This window comes from Falco biarmicus, chromosome 3 (genome assembly GCF_023638135.1).
Source record: "Falco biarmicus isolate bFalBia1 chromosome 3, bFalBia1.pri, whole genome shotgun sequence".
Taxonomy (NCBI): domain Eukaryota; kingdom Metazoa; phylum Chordata; class Aves; order Falconiformes; family Falconidae; genus Falco; species Falco biarmicus.
In genome coordinates this window covers 17,738,832-17,757,936 of record NC_079290.1, presented here as the reverse complement: position 1 = coordinate 17,757,936, position 19,105 = coordinate 17,738,832, and the positions used below count along the sequence as shown (strand labels likewise).

The 19,105-nt window shown below is 40.8% G+C and overlaps 1 protein-coding gene across 2 annotated transcripts; it reads left to right on the top strand.

Moving 5' to 3' along the window:
* The first annotated feature begins 468 nt into the window (after positions 1–468).
* Positions 469–18,067, top strand: SQLE (squalene epoxidase). 2 transcript variants are annotated; one of them, XM_056332861.1, is made up of 12 exons: positions 469–686; positions 1,146–1,555; positions 3,661–3,913; positions 4,191–4,371; positions 6,877–6,973; positions 10,200–10,313; positions 11,885–12,056; positions 12,340–12,435; positions 13,011–13,153; positions 14,226–14,322; positions 14,854–14,941; positions 16,231–18,067. In XM_056332861.1, the coding sequence occupies exons 2-12, from the start codon at positions 1,268–1,270 to the stop codon at positions 16,421–16,423; spliced, it is 1,722 nt and encodes a 573-aa protein (XP_056188836.1). In that variant the 5' UTR covers positions 469–686; positions 1,146–1,267; the 3' UTR covers positions 16,424–18,067. The 2 variants fall into 2 exon arrangements, with proteins under 2 accessions (XP_056188836.1, XP_056188837.1); XM_056332862.1 differs by having other exon boundaries at positions 469–981.
* The last annotated feature ends 1,038 nt before the right edge of the window (positions 18,068–19,105 follow it).

Genomic DNA, 19,105 nt, shown 5'->3' with positions numbered 1-19,105 from the left:
GTTCCGCCCTTAGTTCCCCGTCCCCCGCTGCCGGCCAGGTGCCGAACCGAGCGCGGGAGACGGCGGTGCCCGCCGCTGCCACCCCGCCGGGTGCCGGCCGTCCCCCGCCCGCGCCTCGCCACGCGCATGCGTAGGCCCCGCTCGGCAGCCGCGCGGGAACGGGGGAGCGGCGGGGCCGGGTCCGCCGCGGCGGCAGCAGCAGCACAGCAGCGGCAGCGGCAGCACAGCAGCAGCCCCTCATCCCGTAACCATGGCAACCCCGGCGCTCCCGCCCCGCCCATCCACGCGTCGTCACATCGCCCTAGGAGCCCGGCGGACGCTAGCCCCTCCTACCTCCCGCTCGGATTGGTTGTCTGGCCATAGCGCCATCTCGGCATAGCACCGCCGATTGGCCAGAAGCCGCTGAGGCACGGGGCGCGCGGTACCTACAAGGAGGCGGAGGCAGTTTCTCATTAGCATAGTCCCGCCTGCCCGGCGGCCGGCCCGCCCGCCCGCCTCCGTGCGGTCGGGGTGTGCTCGCCGGGAGGCACCGGGCACGGGTATACCTGGCAGCCAGGCGGGAAACCGGGCTGAGGGGTTAGAGGGAGAAGAAGAGGAGGAGACAGCGGCGGCAGCAGCAGCATTAGCAGCAGCGTCGCGTCCTCCCTTCCTCCGTGAGGCGGCTGCGAGGGGCCCTGACACGACAGGTAGCGCATCAGCCGCACCCCCCCCGGGGCGTGAGCCTTGAGCCGCCCGCCCGGGTGCGTCACGGGCGGCTGGGGCGGCCCCCTCGCAGCGCCGCCGCCTCACTCCCCCGGCGTGGAGGCTCGGCCGCATCCATCCGTCCCGGCAGCCGAGACGGGGCTGGGCACGGCGGAGGAGTGAGCTCGGGAGGCGGTGGGGAAGGAGACTCCCGCCCGCGGCGGGGACGGGCGCCGGCTCCGCAGCCGTCGCGTGTGGTGGGAGTCGTCGCGCGTCTCCGTAAGGCGCTGTGCGGAGCTGGTGATTTTTAAGACGTTTTATATTGATTTTATTTTTTGGGGGGTGGTTTTGGAACTGCTCTCTGGGCTCCTGTGGCAGCCCAGCGAGGTGGGGCTCAGTCCTCTACGGGGTTCTGTGGAGCATCTTGTTTTTTCATCGGGATCTCCCTCCCTCCCATCGCACAGGAAGGCTTTGCATTCCTATACGGACATTTCTCACACCCCGCACAAAACCGCATTTTGGGCAGCGCTTGTCGACGGGACAGTTTTGGAGGAAGCAGCCGGGACCAGTGACCAGTCCCCTCACGATGTGGACCTTTCTGGGTATCGCCTCCTTCATCTACGTGTATAAAAAGTGCGGAGACCTGATGACTTACGCCAATAAGGAGGTGCTGCTCTCTGCGTTAGTGTTCTTCTCCCTCGGCTTGCTGCTGTCCTACAGGTACCACTTCAGGGGGCCCAAGCAGCAGCAGCAGCAGCGCAAAGCCCACCTGGGGATGCTCTCTGATGTTCTCTCAGCTTTACCGCTTGTTGGCTTCTTCTGGGCCAAACCCACCCCAGGATCTCAACAAGTTGAACAGCCGAAATCCAGAAAGGTAGGTTCAATTCAGACGTGGCACATAGGGTGCAGTGTCCTGCTGTGCCCTCAGGCCACTGACCCTCTGTCCAGCTTCGGGAAAGCAGCTAAGAAGGGGTTGGAGAGAATTTGTTTTTAGATGCTGGATGTCTGATTTGTCATTGTGTTAGTTTTGGATGGCAAAAGAAACAGTGAAACTTACTTAAGTGATAGATCAGGTGTTTTGTAGAGCCAAATCAAATATAAGTGAAGAAACATTTTCGGTGAAGGATTATTATACTAGCAGGAAAATACCTTCAGTTGCCAGCCTGTTGTAGAGGTGAAGGACTGGAGCATCTCTCCTATGAGGAAAGGCTGAGAGAGCTGTGACTGTTCAGCCTGGAGAGGAGAAGGCTCAGGAGGGTCTCATCAATGTATATAAATACCTGAAGGGAAGTGCAAAGAGGACGGATTCAGGTTCTCAGTAATGTCCAGTGACATGACAAGAGGCAGTGGGCACAGTCTGAAACACAGGAGGTTTGCTCTGAACATCAGGAAACATTTTTTTTTACTGAGGGTGGCTGAGCACTGAAATACGTTGCCCAGAGAGGTGGTAGGGCCTCCATCCTTGCAGGTATTCAAAACCCAGCTGGACATGGTCCAGGCCAATCTGCTGTGGCCCTGCTTGAACAGGGGGCTTTGGACCAGGTGACCTCCAAAGGTCCTTCCCAGCCTCTGCCGTTCTGTGGCTCTGTGATCAGCTTCCTAATACTTGTGGAGAAAACACATTTGTCTAGACAACGGCAGGTACAGTTATTTGGAAATTATTGCTAAACTATTGCTTGTACAATAGCTACAGGACCAGAGCTCAGATAGTCTGTTCTGCTGAGCTCAGTGTGAGACTTGCTGTGAGAGAGGAGAGCTGTAGTTCGTGGCTAGAGCTGAGCTGGCATCCTGCCATCTAAGACTACAAATAGAAATGCATATTCAGTACATCTGTGGGCTGGTACTGTCTGGCTACTTTCTTGTGTAGTTCTGAGCATTTTCAGCTGAGCGCTGACCCCTTGTGCAAAAGAACTTCAAACTTTTTGGCTGCAGGTCAAAGGCTCTGGATTTTTATTTTGTTTTTCCTGGTAAAGTCTGCCTTTACCCCCATTTCTTGTAATATCTGAATTCAGATAGTTTTGCACTCCCTTGCTGTGTTGTAGATACAAGCATGACACAATGCCACTAGAAATTCTGGTGCCAGTGTTGTTCTGGGCATTTGTTTCACTGATGTAATCGTGTTTTTACCCCCGTCAGCACTGAGGCATTTGTGAAAGAGTAAATTGGACTCTATTCTACCAGCTAGAGAAATGACTTCAAGGTTTGCACTGGAATTGGCCTTACAACGTTTTTTTCAGGTGTATGTGATTAGATGCTGTTGGGAAGGTACTGTAACACAACTAGTCTTCAGGTACCAGTTTATATGTTAACTGATACGTAATCTGATGTATGTCAATTCTTAACAGTTTTAAATGTAGGCGAATGGTAATTTTACCTATACTTTTGACTGTCTGATGAGTTTTAATTTCAGGACACTTCTTTAAAACGTTTCCCAGGTAGCAGCTTCTGTTGACACTTTTTCATGCTGAGTATTATCATAAGATGCTATTTTGGTAGGTAGGTTCCCTTACAGTAAAATTAAAGAGAAATACATTTTCCAGTGAATCTGATAACTTTTTCATTGCAAACTGCTAAAGCCTTCGGGTAGTAGTGGCTCACTGGCATGAAGGCATTGTTTTGTTACTTTCTAGACCAAGAATATGGGACAGCCTCGGCTTACTGCATTTTATAGGAACTTTACTTTCAGTCTCTCTGAGACTATGTTAGTGGTTTGTCTTTGATCAGCAGGGCAAAAAAAAGCAAGTATCTTGTTTTTATTTTGGGGGGATGTTGGTTTTTCTTTGTTCTTTGTGGTTTTCTTGCATTGTAGAGTACGACTGATTCAATTTTGGACAAAACTAAACGGGAAAACACTCTCCAGCTACTGATACGCGCTCAGTCCCCTGGGTCAAAGTAGAACTAGTCCAAAGTCAGTGCTCTGACAGGGTTATGGTACAGATACATCAGCACATGTAACTTTGTTTGCTTTGTTTTCTAAAGGGTAAAAGAGAAGTAAACTTCTCAGATGTATATCTGACAGAGACAACTCCAAATACAATATTATCACACCAATACGATCCAGAAATTATCATTGTGGGATCAGGTGTCCTTGGTTCTTCTTTGGCCACGGTGCTCTCAAGGGATGGAAGAAAGGTGACTGTAATAGAGAGGGATCTGAAAGAACCTGACAGGATAGTTGGAGAATTGTTGCAGCCTGGAGGTTTTAAAGCCCTTAGAGACTTGGGTCTTGAAGGTGAGTGCATTTCAAATTGTCAATAAATCTATAACACGACAGTTAGTACGCTCAGTTATGTTTTTATACAATGCATGCCTACAGGGAAAACGAAGAAAGACATTGTCTGCGCTTAATATTTGAACGAAAACTGCTTGTGTATGTCTAGTCTGCCATTTTGAAAATATCCTTCAACATGTGTGTTTTGATTAAGAAAACTGGACTCTGTGTAAAAGAATACTTAACTAAGCTTTCTTAAAGACTTTTAAAAACTCATCTATTGGCTTATATTTTGCAGATACAGTAGAAGGTATTGATTCACAAATAGTAAATGGTTACATAATTCATGACCTAGAGAGCAAGTCGGAGGTTGAAATTCCTTATCCAACATCTGAAGATGGCCACGTGGCCAGTGGAAGATCTTTTCATCATGGCCAGTTCATCATGGGTCTCCGAAGGGCAGCTATGGCAGAGCCCAAGTGAGTCACCTTGTGAGCAATGCAGCTGGGATCCAGAGGCTCAGAAGCACTGTTCCCAGCATCTGTGAGATCCCTTAACTATTTCACTCTTTCCCAACACAAGAGGGCTGCAATAAACAAGACTGAGAGAAAGTAACAGCTGTAGTTACACGTTCTGTTTTCTATTAATGACTTGCATGTACATCAAATGTTACCCTTTGGGAAAATTAATCTTTAAACTTTGGGAATATAGGCTTCAAATATTAGGCAAGGTACTGGTTCATCCATGTGAGAGAACAGTTCAGGGGTTAAGGGGTGATTCTCTTCTGCTGATTCTTGGGTTTTGTACTTTACCAGAAGAAGAGACCTCTTCTCAGTGAGCAATGTGTAGAACTTCTTTGGTCAAGAAACAAGTGACAGATCTGGTATCATTTCTTAGAATTGTAGAATGGTTTGGGTTGGAAGGGACCTTTAAAAGTCATCTAGTCAAAGCCTCCTGTGATGAGCAGGGATGTGTATTTCTTCCACTGATGTTATATGTGATGCCAGAAATCAGGCTGCTTTTACATTTGCATATTCTGCTTTTTCTGATGACAAGAAGTCAAGCCAAATAACTAGAAGGGAGCACTGAATGGAAGTACCTCTTTCCAGTTACTAACATCTGTTTTTCAGAATCTTGGAAGATGCCTTCTCTTCTGATGAAATAAATATTAGTGTTTCGTATTTTCTCTTTAACTGATTTCTTTCTTTTATACAAGATATGAGATAAAAACTTTTATTGAAACAAAATAGATTCTAGGTGCTGTTTTCTGTGAGGTGTTTTTTGTGTTGTCTTTTTTTCCCCCCCCTAAATAATGCTTACAAAGGAAACGTGATGCTATCATCTTTTTACCTTACGTGTCTTTATTCTGAAATTTCTTTCTCCTATCATATCTGTTATATCATATGAATTACTAAAAGTAGCACTGAAAGATAGCAGCTTTGTACTACAGTTAAAATTAATAGCCACTGTGTTTACTAGCTATAAAAGCTAAAGCAGTCTTGTTGAGGTTTCAAGCTCGGTGAAACTTGGGCACCTGTTTGCTCAACTTTCAGGGAAAACTCCAGCAGCTGTACACAGTCTTTGAAGCAGAAACTTACAAAAGCTAATGTTCATGTGACTTGAGTTCAGTTCTTTCCCTTTGTATCCACACAGTTTCATTTTGTGTGTGCTTGCTTTCCATTTTAATTTTAGCATTGAAAACATGTTAAATTAAGGTGCGGGAGAGGTCAAGAACTCTTTAACAGTACCATGAGGCTTTGTTTTTTATCTCAGAGCTCGTGAAAATATAGGGGATAATTACTACTGGTTAAGATATCCTCTTTATAACTACTAGGCAATATGAACTTATTTCAGAAAAGTAATTTTGCAGAGAAAACAGGTAGGGTATCACTAGTTAATTATTCTTACGGTGGGTGAAACCAGAAAAAGAAATGAGCACTTATGTAGCTGAAATGACAGCTATAAAAGAAGTTTAAAGCTCTGGATCCTATTCGAACTCTGGTTCACCTGCTGTTAACCTGACATGCTGCTGCACTCCCTTGCTGTTGAAGTTTCCGTCCATGTGTTCACACATAAAAACCATAGATACTTTGATACAGCCAACCTGCCTATTGCCTGGCAAATTAAGCCAGTCACAATCTGCTCTGAAATTTCTGTGCTCACTGACATGTAGAAAAGACATGAAATCGATTGCTCATGTTCCCTCTGAGAACCTAAAATACCAAGCTGTTGTACTCTCAAATGGACTCATTTCTCCCAAGCTGTGGAATTCCATCTGGATACAGAAGTATGTGTGAGGGAGAGAGAGTGTCCATTTCAAGCTGCTAAGTCTGAAATGCTGGGATGAGGTCTAACAGCTCAGATCCAATAAAGGATATAAGATTACAGGGATTTAATTTGTGAACCCCCAAAAAGAAAAAGTGTGTCCTGAGGTCAAAAGCTGAATATCTGTGTCCTAATCAGGTTAGATTATTTTGGACTATTCGGAGAGTTGGGTACCTCACTTTTATCTAGTGTACATGTTGAAGTGCTGCTTCAGATCTTGCTCCTGAGTTCTGCTTGGAGTTAGGTCTCAACTGCACTGTCAGCATTTGCCACCATTTAGCAGGGATGACTCGGTCAGCCGCTTATTTCTGACCATGTCAAACTGCTCTTTGCATCTCTCATGTGGCCGTGGAGCACCTGAAGCATAACTGGGGATTCTGCAAAGTGGTAGGGTGTTTAGGATAAGCACTACAGTTTTAGAATATTCTCAGGTATCACACCAAATGGCAGTGCTGAACTGAAATTCGTGATGAGCACTTTTTGATGTTTAATGTGGCTTCTGAAAGTGGTCCAGAGCACATCTTTGTAAAATCTAAACAAACAGTGTCAGCAGAGACAAAATTAGTGAAAATCTGGTTTTCCTTCTGTGTCAAGTGCCTTGAAATGTTGGTATCATTAATCATCTTCCATTCTGTTCTAACCCCTCAATTTTATTTCAGTGCAAAATTCATAGAGGGGACCGTGTTACAATTGCTTGAGGAAGATGACTGTGTTGTGGGTGTTCAGTACAAGGACAAAGAAACTGGAGACACTAAGGTAGGACAGTTTTCTGTTACAATCTTTGCTAACTATTGAGAAAATCAAGGGTTGGTTCATACATATATATATATATATACATATAAATAATCTTTTTAAATGTCTGTTCCAGTTCACTGGTACAGAAATAGTGCAGTTACCAAGAAAGTGAAAGCTTTAATGAAAGGAGACTGCATTCTAGTGGATACAGTCCTAGCATATGGGGATTCTTATTGTAACTTCTGGTTCAGCTTCTGCTTTCAGTGTTTCTGGAGAATGGAGTTCATTGCTTATTTTAATGTTCATATGTCTGGAGTGTAAAATCTTTTGAGAGTTACTGATGGAAAAAAACAATGTATTTTGTGCTTTGCCTGCATGTAATGGTCTACATTTCCACGTATACTTCCACCATTAACTGAGGTGTCTGAACATAAGAAAATAGGTGCCTATTTATAGAGGTAGCTCTGTCCAGTCATTTCTTGGATCACAGAAAGACAGTTCTGGCCTGTTCTAAATGTGTGACCGATTTGATTCGTGTTCCTGGCCTCAGCTAGTGACAAACTGCTGGCTAAATGCTATGGAACTGTGTGAACTTACAGTAAAAAGTTTGGGGAAGACCAGTCTCAGTAGAACCAATTTGCTGAAGTTCTGGATGTACTGCCTATTCTCTAGAAAAGCCAAATTTGTAATCTCCTTTGTTACTTTAAATTTTTTTTGCTGCCTAAAGTTATGTAGCCAGTGTGCTCAGATGTGCTCTGATGGGGAAGATGGGAATCTTCCGCCTATGCTCTGCTGCCTTCCATAAAAGACTGAGGAAGTTCCCAAGTGGTTAGAAGATCCTTTTCTGAGCATTACTAACAAAATCTCTCATCTTTAGGTCATTTAGAAATGGGAATGGCGGTATAAAACCATAAGTAAGAGAGCCTTTTAAAAAGTACGTGCCCAAGAAGTAGGAGAACTAGCTGGTTGTAGCTCTTCAGGCAAATGGCACTTCAGCCCACGTGATGGCAAAGTGCTGTTAAGTAGGAAGCTCTAGGAGAGCTGAGTGGAAACAACATCCTTGATCCTTCTTCAGGTAGCTGGAAGAAGAGGGAGTTCCAAGTCCTGTTTCTTGGTCTGCCTCATGTATCATGTAAAATGAATAAAACTATATCAGGAAATCCACTCTAGTAGAACAAGCCATTGAATCACACGTGGGTGATGGAAAGACAGGGAATTTGGAGAGGAGGAAGTCTGGGGGTGAGGGATGTGATCTGTGGTCTTTTTTTTTTCCCCCTGAATGTAATTTGCTTTACCGTCCAGCAATGTAGACGGCTGGTTGTTTTGTTTGGAGGGTGGAGGGGGATAGTACTTACTCTGCTTTGAGATTTGTTTTTAGGCTTTACACATTTATGGATGTTGTTGTTGTAATTTTAAGTGTGACTGACTTGACCAGCAGTAGTGTGACAAGTGTTTTAGCCTGCATCTTTCCTAAGAGCGTGGATGTTGTTCTTAAGGCTTTGAGTTTCCTATCTGTATAAAGGTGATAAACAACTTCATGTTTTGCTCTGAATGCTGAAGTTCTGTAGCTGGAAAGAGCTGTTTCATTTGCTAGCTTAGGTCTCCTTTGATTTTAGAAATCTAGCGTAAGAAATTTCCAGTAAAAATTTCTTCTGAACTGTGTTTTGCTATCTGTGACTTTTAGCTGCTGGGAAGCTACTTAGGGGGGAAAAAAACCCAAACCAAAACCAAAGCAAAGCCTGTTTACATTTCTTAGCCTGCTTTGATAAAGAAAGGAGGCTGATCAATGTTGTGTCTCTGTTTTTCTGTTCTCTCCATCCCTGTTGTCCACCACGTTACCGTTGAGATTTTTATTGTCTTAAATGAGGTTCAAATTACCCAGTATGCTAAAAGTCAATGTAGAAAATTTATCAAAACCAAGCAACTGAATAGAGTAACGGTCTTAGTATGTTGACTGTGGAAAAATTGTAGCATGAATGCTCGGATCATTAGACACAAGGGAACCCATATGGGCAGGTGGCTTTGCTCTAATTGCAGGAGTAATTAGAGTTTGCAATCATCTGAGACCATAATCTGTAGGAAAGAGTTTTCATGAGCTCACTTCCACAAGCTCAGACACCATGAACGTGTATTATGTTACTCAGCTCTACTGTCATCTGATTTTTCCTGATTTCCCATCACATGGCAAAGGATGTCAGGATTGTGTGAGACAAGTGACCGAGTCCATTCCTGTGCAGGAGAGAACTGCTCATGGAGGAACCCATTCACATACTGGCTCCCCAGACGCTTCCATCCAGTAGTATTACATTTTTCAGGAGTACTGATGAAACACAGCCTGCTTTTTTTGCCTTGTTAGTACATCCTGAAAGCTTAAAAGAAAAACTTTTTTTTTTTCGCTTGTGCCAAGTGTATGAGATTATTGGAAGGCCAAGGACTAATGCTCAATATAAATCTATAGTCATGTGCAGTGAAATCACTGAATGTTCTGAGATATATTGAGAAAGCTATAGGTAGAAGGTAACATCTCCCTCAAAATGCTTTTTAGTATAATAATGTTGTCATATTGCCATAACAGTGAAATGCTTAAAAGTATATTTTAGTAACTGGAGTAATTTGCTTATGTTAGAGAACAATATAAGTGTTAAAAATTAGAAATTTATGCATACATTCAGGCTGAACCTGATCAGTTTACTCAGATCTTGTTTTGTATTTTGTCTATATGCATTATGTGTTCTTATACTTCCTAAGTATACTAGGAGCTGCTCAGAGTTCACTGCTTGGTCTTTTAAAGCAGACCTTGTATGCTTACTGCATTTCAGTTTGTTAGACTTCAGTTTGGTTTTGTTTAGTTGCTTATGCATGTTTCTTTAATATAAAATTTCTTCTTTGCTTGCTTTTTTTTTTTTTTTCCCTGAAGAGCATTACAGGCTGAAGGGAGCAATTGCTTCACTTTTTTGGGGTTTTTTATATACAAGTTTCTACATGGTCCCTATAACTATGTTATCTGAATGCATGTCTGTAAAAGCTGGAGTATACTGTTAGATCAATTTTTAGAGGAAATGAAGTGTGAATGAGGAAGGCAAAAACCACTGTATATCTTATAAATATGGTCCGTGATCATCTTATATGTTTATTGTTTTGTGGAACATCTAATGTACAATTGAAAGTGAGAGCCTGGGAGAAGTTTTCCACTGTTCTGAAGCAAAATTGAAAATGTCATGTCTTTATTTTTTTCTTCACGCTGCAGGAACTTCATGCACCCCTAACTGTTGTGGCTGATGGACTTTTCTCCAAGTTTAGAAAAAACTTGGTCTCCAGCAAAGTTACAGTTTCATCCCATTTTGTTGGTTGCATTTTGAAGGTAACTTTTCTGTATAACGCTATGTAAGACAGTGTGCTGCTGCTTCTTAATGTGGGTCTGAATTTCACTGAATATGTTGTTCATTATCTTTCCAACAGTATCAATTAGGACTATGCTTTTAGATATTTATCCAGCCGTTCTGTCAGTTTCTGTGTCCCTTTGAGGAGTGTTTGGGTATTTTGGTCAGTGTTTTACTGATTCATACTCCATCCCAGCTCTAGGATAGCTGAACTTTCTACGTCAGACTTAACATACTCAGTACAGTTAACAGGTCAGGTTTTCAACTCTTAGAACACTTTTTAGTAACTGTGAGCCAGTTTGGGGTGGGTTTCTTTCCTCTTTTTTTTAAAGTGGATATTGTTAAAAGTTAAGATTTCTGGTTTTAAGAGTGGAGTATAGTGTTAATTTTAAGCACATAGTTCAACAAGGGAGGGTTTAAAAAAAATGGATTAGCATTCAACATAGCTAATTTAAACTGAGCACTGGACTCACCACACCAGTTCATAGAAAATACTTTTAAGAAAAAAAAGTTTCAGCATCTCATATAAGGTAGTGCTACGTGCGCTATTAGTGCTGTATCTTACATAGCTCTAATCTCTGCATTAAAAGTAGGCACCATTGTAAAGCTGGTATCCAATTTGTAAAATTACTACTGTGGGTATAGGTGCTTTGACTGGTTTGTGTTAAGATACTGGTAGCTAAGATGGTGACATGGATTTTTTCCACAATACTTACGGTGCAGGGAGTAGAAGTCTTGATTTTTAGATCATCCTAGCAGCTGTGCTGTGTTACATGCTCTGGAAGAATACTCAAACTGTGCTGCTGCCTGAAGGTGGGGTACCTTGTAACCAGGTACATGTATACCTTCAAGACCTATAAACTTCAAGAGAGAAGGTAGGAATCAAGGTTGGTAGCTGGGTGGTTGGAGAACCCATGTAGAAATCCTGGCTGGGTCTTGTCCCTTGTGGCTGCTGCGTTAACTATTGCATTAACAGCAAAAATAATTGAGGGAAAAGGAACCAAAACTAGAGAACTTTCCCTGGGCTGGGAACACTGACTTGGAGGAGCTTCAGCACTTTTTGTCTCTCTAACTCCTCCTGTTTCTGTGCTTTTGGAAACTTGTTTAACACCTAGTTAGATAGGACCCTATGATTCTTCCTCAGTTGGTGTCTCCATGTAGTTGTATACAGATTAGTGTATTTCTTTCCCTCCCACCACTTTCTTTATGATAAGAAAACAAAATTATCTTATCAAAAACTATTACATTGATTACATTACAGGTTTTCAATAGCATGTATTAAATATTTGTGAGTTATTCACATGAAATGTATTACTTATTCTACTAAATATAAAAATGTATTGCCAGAAGAATTGTAACTACACTGAAATTCAGAACTTGCTTTTTGAAAACACTTCTCTTGTTCATTTAAAGAGAAAAAGAATAGAAACTTAGTGTGATATGGGATTTTATTTCAAAGTATTTCAGAAAATTATTATTTTTTTTTAATCTGAACTTTAATATCCTTTCATTGATTAGTCTCAATCTTTCTCCCCCTTCTTTTCTTTTGAAGGATGCGTCACAGTTTAAAGCTAATTATGCTGAACTTGTTTTAGCTAAAACTAGCCCAGTGCTAATCTATCGGATTTCTTCAACTGAGACTCGGGTCCTTGTTGATATTCGAGGGGAAATGCCAAAAAATTTAAAAGAATATATGATTGAGACCATTCATCCACAACTACCTGGTAAGTCTAGAAAGATTTCCATCCGTAATCATCTCAATTAAATGTGCTAAAAAAGGCACATTTCATTGAATCCATTGAACTATGTGGGCTTTTTCCATGTGCACAGTTACTCTTTCAGTAATGATTCACCCTTCAGTTCTACATCACATAGCAGTTCGTTCAGCTCACATCTGTGAGGTTAGCAATTCAGAAGGATTACATCTCTAAGAAGAGGTTAAAATGGGTTGTATGCAAATTATTCTAGACTCCAAGTAGTGTAACTGAAATATTTTGGTTATTGCAGACCACTTAAAGGAACCATTCTTAATAGCGGTTCAGAATGATCGTTTAAGGACTATGCCAGCCAGCTTCTTGCCTCCTTCAGCTGTAAACAAAAAAGGTGTGTATTATGAAATTAAAAGGAGGGGAAAAGGCATTATAAACTTCTCCTAGGGCTTAGGCCTTTGTTGTTCAATACAACTGTCTCATAATTCTTCTATGAAAAATAATATTTTGAAAATGTGTACCTTGGGCATAGTTTAATGGGAATGTTTATATTAACACCACACTTGATATCAGTGCCTGCTTTTTTAAGTTTAAATCACTCGGTTGCTCAAGCTTATACAAGTGTGGTCTTTTTAAGGAAAACTTGATTTAAAAAAGGAAAGAAATTACCTTAAAAAGTGTTTGTATTTGTGTTCTTTGACACACACATGTTCATACCTATAGGGAAAAAATATTTTGACCTTGATCATCTTAAAGCCTTTTTAAGCTTGTTAATTTAAAAACACCCACACCCCCCACCACCCTTTTTCCTTTTTTTTTTTTTTTTTTTTTAAAAAATTTTGTAGTTGTTACTCATTTTCTGGTGGGAATGAATTCTTAGTAAGTTTTGTTTTTAAAAAATAGAGGGTTTGAATTCTAAGATTATGTAGTGGTCATGCAGTATCCCATTAATTTTTGTCTTCTACCTAGGTGTTCTTCTTTTAGGAGATGCATATAATATAAGACACCCTCTAACTGGTGGAGGAATGAGTGTCATTTTAAATGATGTTAAAATATGGAGAGGTTTACTCCAGGATATTCCAGACCTTTATGAAGATTCTGACATTCTCAAGGTAAAGCTTTATTTTGGGCTTATTTTAGGCAGCTTTTGCGGCAACGTAGTGACACGCTTTTCAGTTTTATGCAACCCAGAGACATGTAAGTTATTAGTGAGGCACAGGGGTTTTCAAAGCTTTGGGTAGATAAATCATGCATTAGGCATTCACCAGTAAGCGAGGCTGCCATGTGTGCTATAGCAAAAGGCATATTCAAAACTCTGCTTGCTGACCTGTTGTGTTTTGCTTGAGAAGACTGGAGTGCTGTGTCTAGACAGCCTGCTTTGCTAGCATAACCTGATAGTCCCATATTAGTGGTGTATTTGTAATGTAAATTGATCTTAAATGCGGTGGGGTTTGACCATTACACATGTGTGAGCGCTACTCAGAGAATAACAGCTGGCCTGTTGACTGCTGCGTTAACCTCACAGTAGTAAGTCAGAACATGTCCTTCTTTCCCAGGAATTGGCATCATCAGTGTTGATGCATTATTTTTTTCAGTGAGATTTAGATCCAAAATTTTGATGAGTAGATAATAAAATTTCTTACTTATTTGTTTACTTCTTTTAAGTGAGTTAGGCATGTTGTCTTGGATAAATTATAGCCAGAGTAATTATAGACTGTAAGTAGATGACTCAAAAAGTGTATTTGAAAATTGAGAAGCACTTAGAGGGACCCTGAATGTCAGGAGAATACAGGACATACCTGACCAAATGCAGATGCTTAGATCTCAGCTAGTCACCTCAGACTTTCAGTTATTTCCTACTTAGTCAACAGAGAGAACTAGGTGTTATCCTTCAAATTTCTGACCTACCCCAGCCACCTACTATAGGATGAGATGAAGCGCACCCTGGAACTACTTTTGTTGTTTGGGTTTTTTTCCTGTATTTATTGTAAGAGGAGGCTTGATAACTGGTTCAACAAGTTTCCAAAATTCCTTAATGACTTAGCTTGGAACTGATCTAGCATATCACTAAATTCGCTCTACATTTTCATGAGTATGACTCTTACCATCTCTTTGGGAATCTTGTGATTGTTCTTGTGTATTTACTTACAGGAGTACTTTTTTTTTTTTTTTCCCCTTTTTCAGGCAAAAAGAACGTTTTACTGGTCAAGAAAAAAATCTCACTCTTTTGTAGTGAATATTCTTGCCCAGGCACTTTATGAACTCTTTGCTGCCACAGATGGTAAATGTATTTTAAAGATAACTCTGACTAATTACAACTTAGTAAATAAATACGTCTGGGGGGGGGATGGGGACGGGGACAGACGTGTATGTGTATGAGCATATGTCCATGTGTTTGTGTGTGTGTGTATGTATATTGATATATATTAAAAATACAGCAATCAAAGGATTTTAATGAGTTAGCTTGCGTTCTCTGCCTAGTTGTTTAGTTCTAGTGTTATGTAAACTGAGCTTTAGTGATGTGAAGACAAGTCTGGAGTTTGTTTTAAAAAAAAAAACAAAACTATTGGGGAAAAAAAACAACACAAAGAACAAAACAGAAGACACTTGTTCTTGTGCCAGCTAATTCAAGAATATGTAGGTATTCTATAAGACTATGCTTTATTTAAATAAAACTAGCTCAGAATCCAGCTGAATTTAACAGAACGACAGCTACCAAAGTCCTGGAGTTAATATCACTGTTGTGTATTATTGGAAAAGTTTTTTATATGTGTTGAATATATTTGTTGAGTCATTTTAATTAATTTTGTAGATTCCTTGCATCAGCTAAAGAAAGCCTGTTTCCATTACTTCAGACTTGGTGGAGAATGTGTCTCGGGTCCTGTTGGATTGCTATCTGTGTAAGTTCACCATGCTGGTAATAGTTAATGTGAACGGGGTCGAGCACTGTGAGCCTCTGTCAAGATCTGCTTTGCTCCCAATCGGTCAGCTCTGCACAGGGAGAATGGTCCATATGAACCTATACTTTTAGGGTTATACTAAAATTCGGAGCTCTTTTAGAAGCTATGCCTTTAAATGCTGGCTTTTTTTTTTTTTTCCTTTTTTTTTTTTTTTTTCTTTCTTTGTAAAAAATGCCACTAAAATCTAGAGAGAAGTTAATGCAGGTGTCATGGCAGTTTGAATGAGGTAGAGGGGTCCAGACTAGCAGAGGAGCTGGTGGAGGCCTTTCATGCCTGACAAGCTGAGAGTGAGAGTAGCGAAGGATGAGGTCTCCCCAAAAAGAACACAAGGAACAGGGTTACTGGTAACTATCAGGGTGTTTTGAGTGACACCACAGAAACTAGTGAATGCACAATAAATCACACTACTTTGAACAGAGTCATAGCATCAGAGAATATCTTGAGTTGGAAGGGACCCGTAAGGATCATCAGGTCCAACTCCATTAAAGGCAAACAAACCTACCTTTTCTTAAACCTCAGTACTTTTTTCTAAAAACATTTGGTTTTGTCTTAGCTCAGATGTATGAATACTGACAGGGTACTGAGTACAGCTGCATGCCAAGCTAGGGTTGTATGTGCATCTTCTTAAAAAAAAAAAAAAAGAAAAAAGAGTATACTGAAGTTGCAGTTCCTACTCACCTTATGCAGACAAAGAAGGGTTAGATCGAACTAAATGTTGCTGAGTTTACTGATCGGAGTACAGCATTTTGTGGAATGCAAAACACAGTTGAAAAAATCTACCTGTATAGCTGATATTCTTGACAAAGAGGTAAAGAAGGAAAACTGGTATTTCCTACATAGTTAAGAGCCTGTGTGTGAACACCTGTGATCAATGCAGTACTGACATGTGAGAATGTGTGCATTTATATTTCTCCCGTTTTGGAGTAAGAGCTGAAACTGATAGAGCCTGTTGAGAATAATCCCCTGGGAGTTGATAAAGGCAGACACAGACTACTGGAAATTAAGAGAAAGCAGCCGTATATGCTGGCTGTGCTGTAGAAGGGAACGCAGACTGTATAGTAGCTTGAAGACACCAAAGTTTGTTTATTTAGTTGAGACAGCAAGACTAGAGCTGCCTAAATCAGAAGGGGGTGTGTGTAGTCTCGAGTGGGGATCTCTAATGATAAAATAAAAAATTGTTATTCTGATTCTGTTTATTTACGTGTTTTATCTATTTATTTTTAATACAGGTTATCTCCTAAACCAATGGTACTGATTGGCCACTTCTTTGCTGTGGCGTTATACGCTGTTTATTTTTGCTTTAAGTCAGAGTCCTGGATCACCATTCCTCGAGCATTTGTCAGTAGTGGGGTTATTCTTTACCGGAGTTGCTCTATAATATTTCCACTTATTTACTCTGAAATGAAGTATTTAGTCTATTAAAATCCAGGGGGAAGTGACTGGAGGAAGAAAACATGAAAATCACAATGCCTTCAAAATCTTTGGATATGTACTATTTAATATTGTATTATCTTTTCTTCTCTTCAAAATGTGTTTTCCTTGATAAGGATTTAACTTTGGTTTTGTGGTTATATACATATATATTATATGTAAATACTCTTTTCTTTGCAATTAAAGTTCAAAAAGGAGTTAGCTGTTTACAAGGACCATAAATAAGTGTTGACATGTGGTAGATAATTGCCAGTTTTGTCAGAATTTCATCCTTGCTTTATCCATTGCCGAGTGCACCACTAATATTAATAAACTGAAAAGTGAAAACTGTAAACCATAAGCTGCTATATCCTTCATGCTTTTTTCTGTTCGGTAGTTCCATAGACTGTTTCTTGATTACTGTGAAGTATTGTAACGTTCTTGATTTGGGTTGTTTCATTAGGATTTGCCTGTTCTTTTTCAGTTGCAGCTAAGACACTAGTTTACTGACACTTAAAAGGACACTGTAAAGGGTTTCCGATATTGAAGCGTCACTTTAGTCACTGTTGCAAGTGCCATGTTGCTCTTCTGAGATAACAAATAATAATCAAGCCATAGTTAAGTTGGCTACTGCATTGCACTTGGGTACTGAAAGCACATGGTTTTGAAATTTTCTTCCTATCTCACTTCCTTTTAAACCCTTAGGGTTTGTTTTTTTTTTCTTTTGCTTGGTGTGTGTGCAGCTGAAGTTTAACACTGCCACGAACTGAAGCACAGCAACAAAACGGAATCCACTGAAAAAAAATCAGTCCAGGCTATTTCCAGTAGACAGTAATCTTTGATATCACTGCTAAAAACTCATGAGAAGTACCGCAAGAGTGTCCTTTTAATACTTGGAGCATGGTTTGGTTTTGTTCCTATAGAAATTACTGCATGCTACTAAAGAGTTCACATCTCTTGCTGTTGGTCACTATTCCTTCTCGATATCTCTTTATCAGTATGCTTTCCTTTGTTCTTGTGTATTTTAATTTTTCTTTACCTTTCTTATGATTTCTTTATGTTGTCGCTGCATGGCTCTACTATTTTGGATTGCCTGAAAAGGAAATCCCGCATCAGTGCAACCAACAGTTCAGAGAGCAGTAAGAAATTATGTTTTTCTGTGCTGGTGAAACTTTGACTATATCTTGAAAATGACAGATTGCGTAAGTTGTATATAACCATACATTTTATGTTGGACTGTGGGGAAAAAAAAATCTGTGGAGAGGCTTTTTTAATATTTTGTTTGATGGATATTTCAAATGAGCTGTTCTTTTCCAGAAGCAAAAGTATGTATATTTTTCTAACCATTATCACTTTTGATACCCTCTTGAAATTACACGCATCATGAATATCTCTATGTTTAAACTTTAGGGTAGAGTACTAATATTTTCAAATATCATTATATATGGTGACTAAATGATGCCCCTTTAAGGGTACACAAAGTTTGCAGAATTTATACAAGTGTTTTCAAAATTTGTCACAATTTTGAAAATATTGATTAATTTTACATTTTCTATTTTTTTATATTATTTGCAGTCAGTCTCTTTAAAATCAAAGATAAAAAGTCCTGAGCCAAATACACATGTTCAGCTTAAATAAAAAGTTACCATATCTGTAGATATATTTTTTTTTTCTGTTGATGTGTATCTCTGGTTAGTGAGTTTTGTTAGGTCCTGATTTATCTGGAAATACCAGTGTGCTTAAATTTACATACATGTTTAAGCACTTCTTTTCTTTTCTTGAAGTCAGTGCCTGGTTAAGTGTCTTGATGATTGGGACAATGATCGCTTGTTTGAAATTACCGTGGGGGAGAGAAAAATGTTGCATGTATGTGTAAGGAAGAGTAGCCTGAACATGTGACTCGTGAAATGGTTACGTGCCTTGTCCTCAGGACACGATGAAGGACTTTGAAGTATCGAACAACCCGGGACCATCTGGACACAGGGCAGCACAGGGTGTGGGCTTCTAACTGAAGTTCCTGATGAGCTGGTCTCCGGTAGGGTTTGACAGCCTTGGCTGGGCTCCTGTCCCAGCCGGGCAGTGGCACGCAGCAGTGCTTTGCCCTCACGATGAAAAGTCCTGGGGCAGAATTTCAAGCCACGTCCTGTAGTCTCTGGCTGCAGTGGCTTTCTCGGGGACGCAGAGGGAGGCTGAAGGGTGGGAGAGAAGTCGTGAAAGAAGCAGTACTTGAGCCAAATGAGAGTAAGAAAGGTAAAGCTGGCAGTGAGCGGGCAATGTCCATAGGTAAAATGGCCAAAAATGGAATCCGGCTGTCTGAGCTAATGCTAGCCATCGTACGCAGCAGACAAGTCTTTAAGAATCCTGGGTTTCGTTTTCTACACCTATATGCAGCAAAGTGAAGTGATATGCCAGGAAAGATGCGTCACAGGTGTGACTCAGAATTGGAGAGGAACACAATGCACACGTATTTGTTGCAACTTGTGAGTTGTCTATGTGCAAACTGGAAAGAGGTTAGTTCTAAGGATTTGTAGGCTGCAAAATTTAATACCATCCCGTGCCCTTAGCAGGGCACCTAGGGAAGAGTGGGCACATGAGATGTGCGTTGTGCACGTGTGGTTATCCCTGTGTTCCAGGACTGGTGCAGCTGCAGCTAACGCAGCAGAAGGAGCAAGAGAAGCAGGTGTGTAGTGGTGA

What these genes read in the sequence shown, in the direction of transcription:
- SQLE (XM_056332861.1), top strand. Translation starts at nt 1,268, where the DNA reads ATGTGGACCTTTCTGGGTATCGCCTCCTTCATCTACGTGTATAAAAAG. An exon ending in TTGTTGGTTGCATTTTGAAG is followed by an intron (nt 10,314 to 11,884) that starts GTAACTTTTCTG and finishes TTTCTTTTGAAG; the next exon opens with GATGCGTCACAGTTTAAAGC. An exon ending in AAGATTCTGACATTCTCAAG is followed by an intron (nt 13,154 to 14,225) that starts GTAAAGCTTTAT and finishes CCCCTTTTTCAG; the next exon opens with GCAAAAAGAACGTTTTACTG.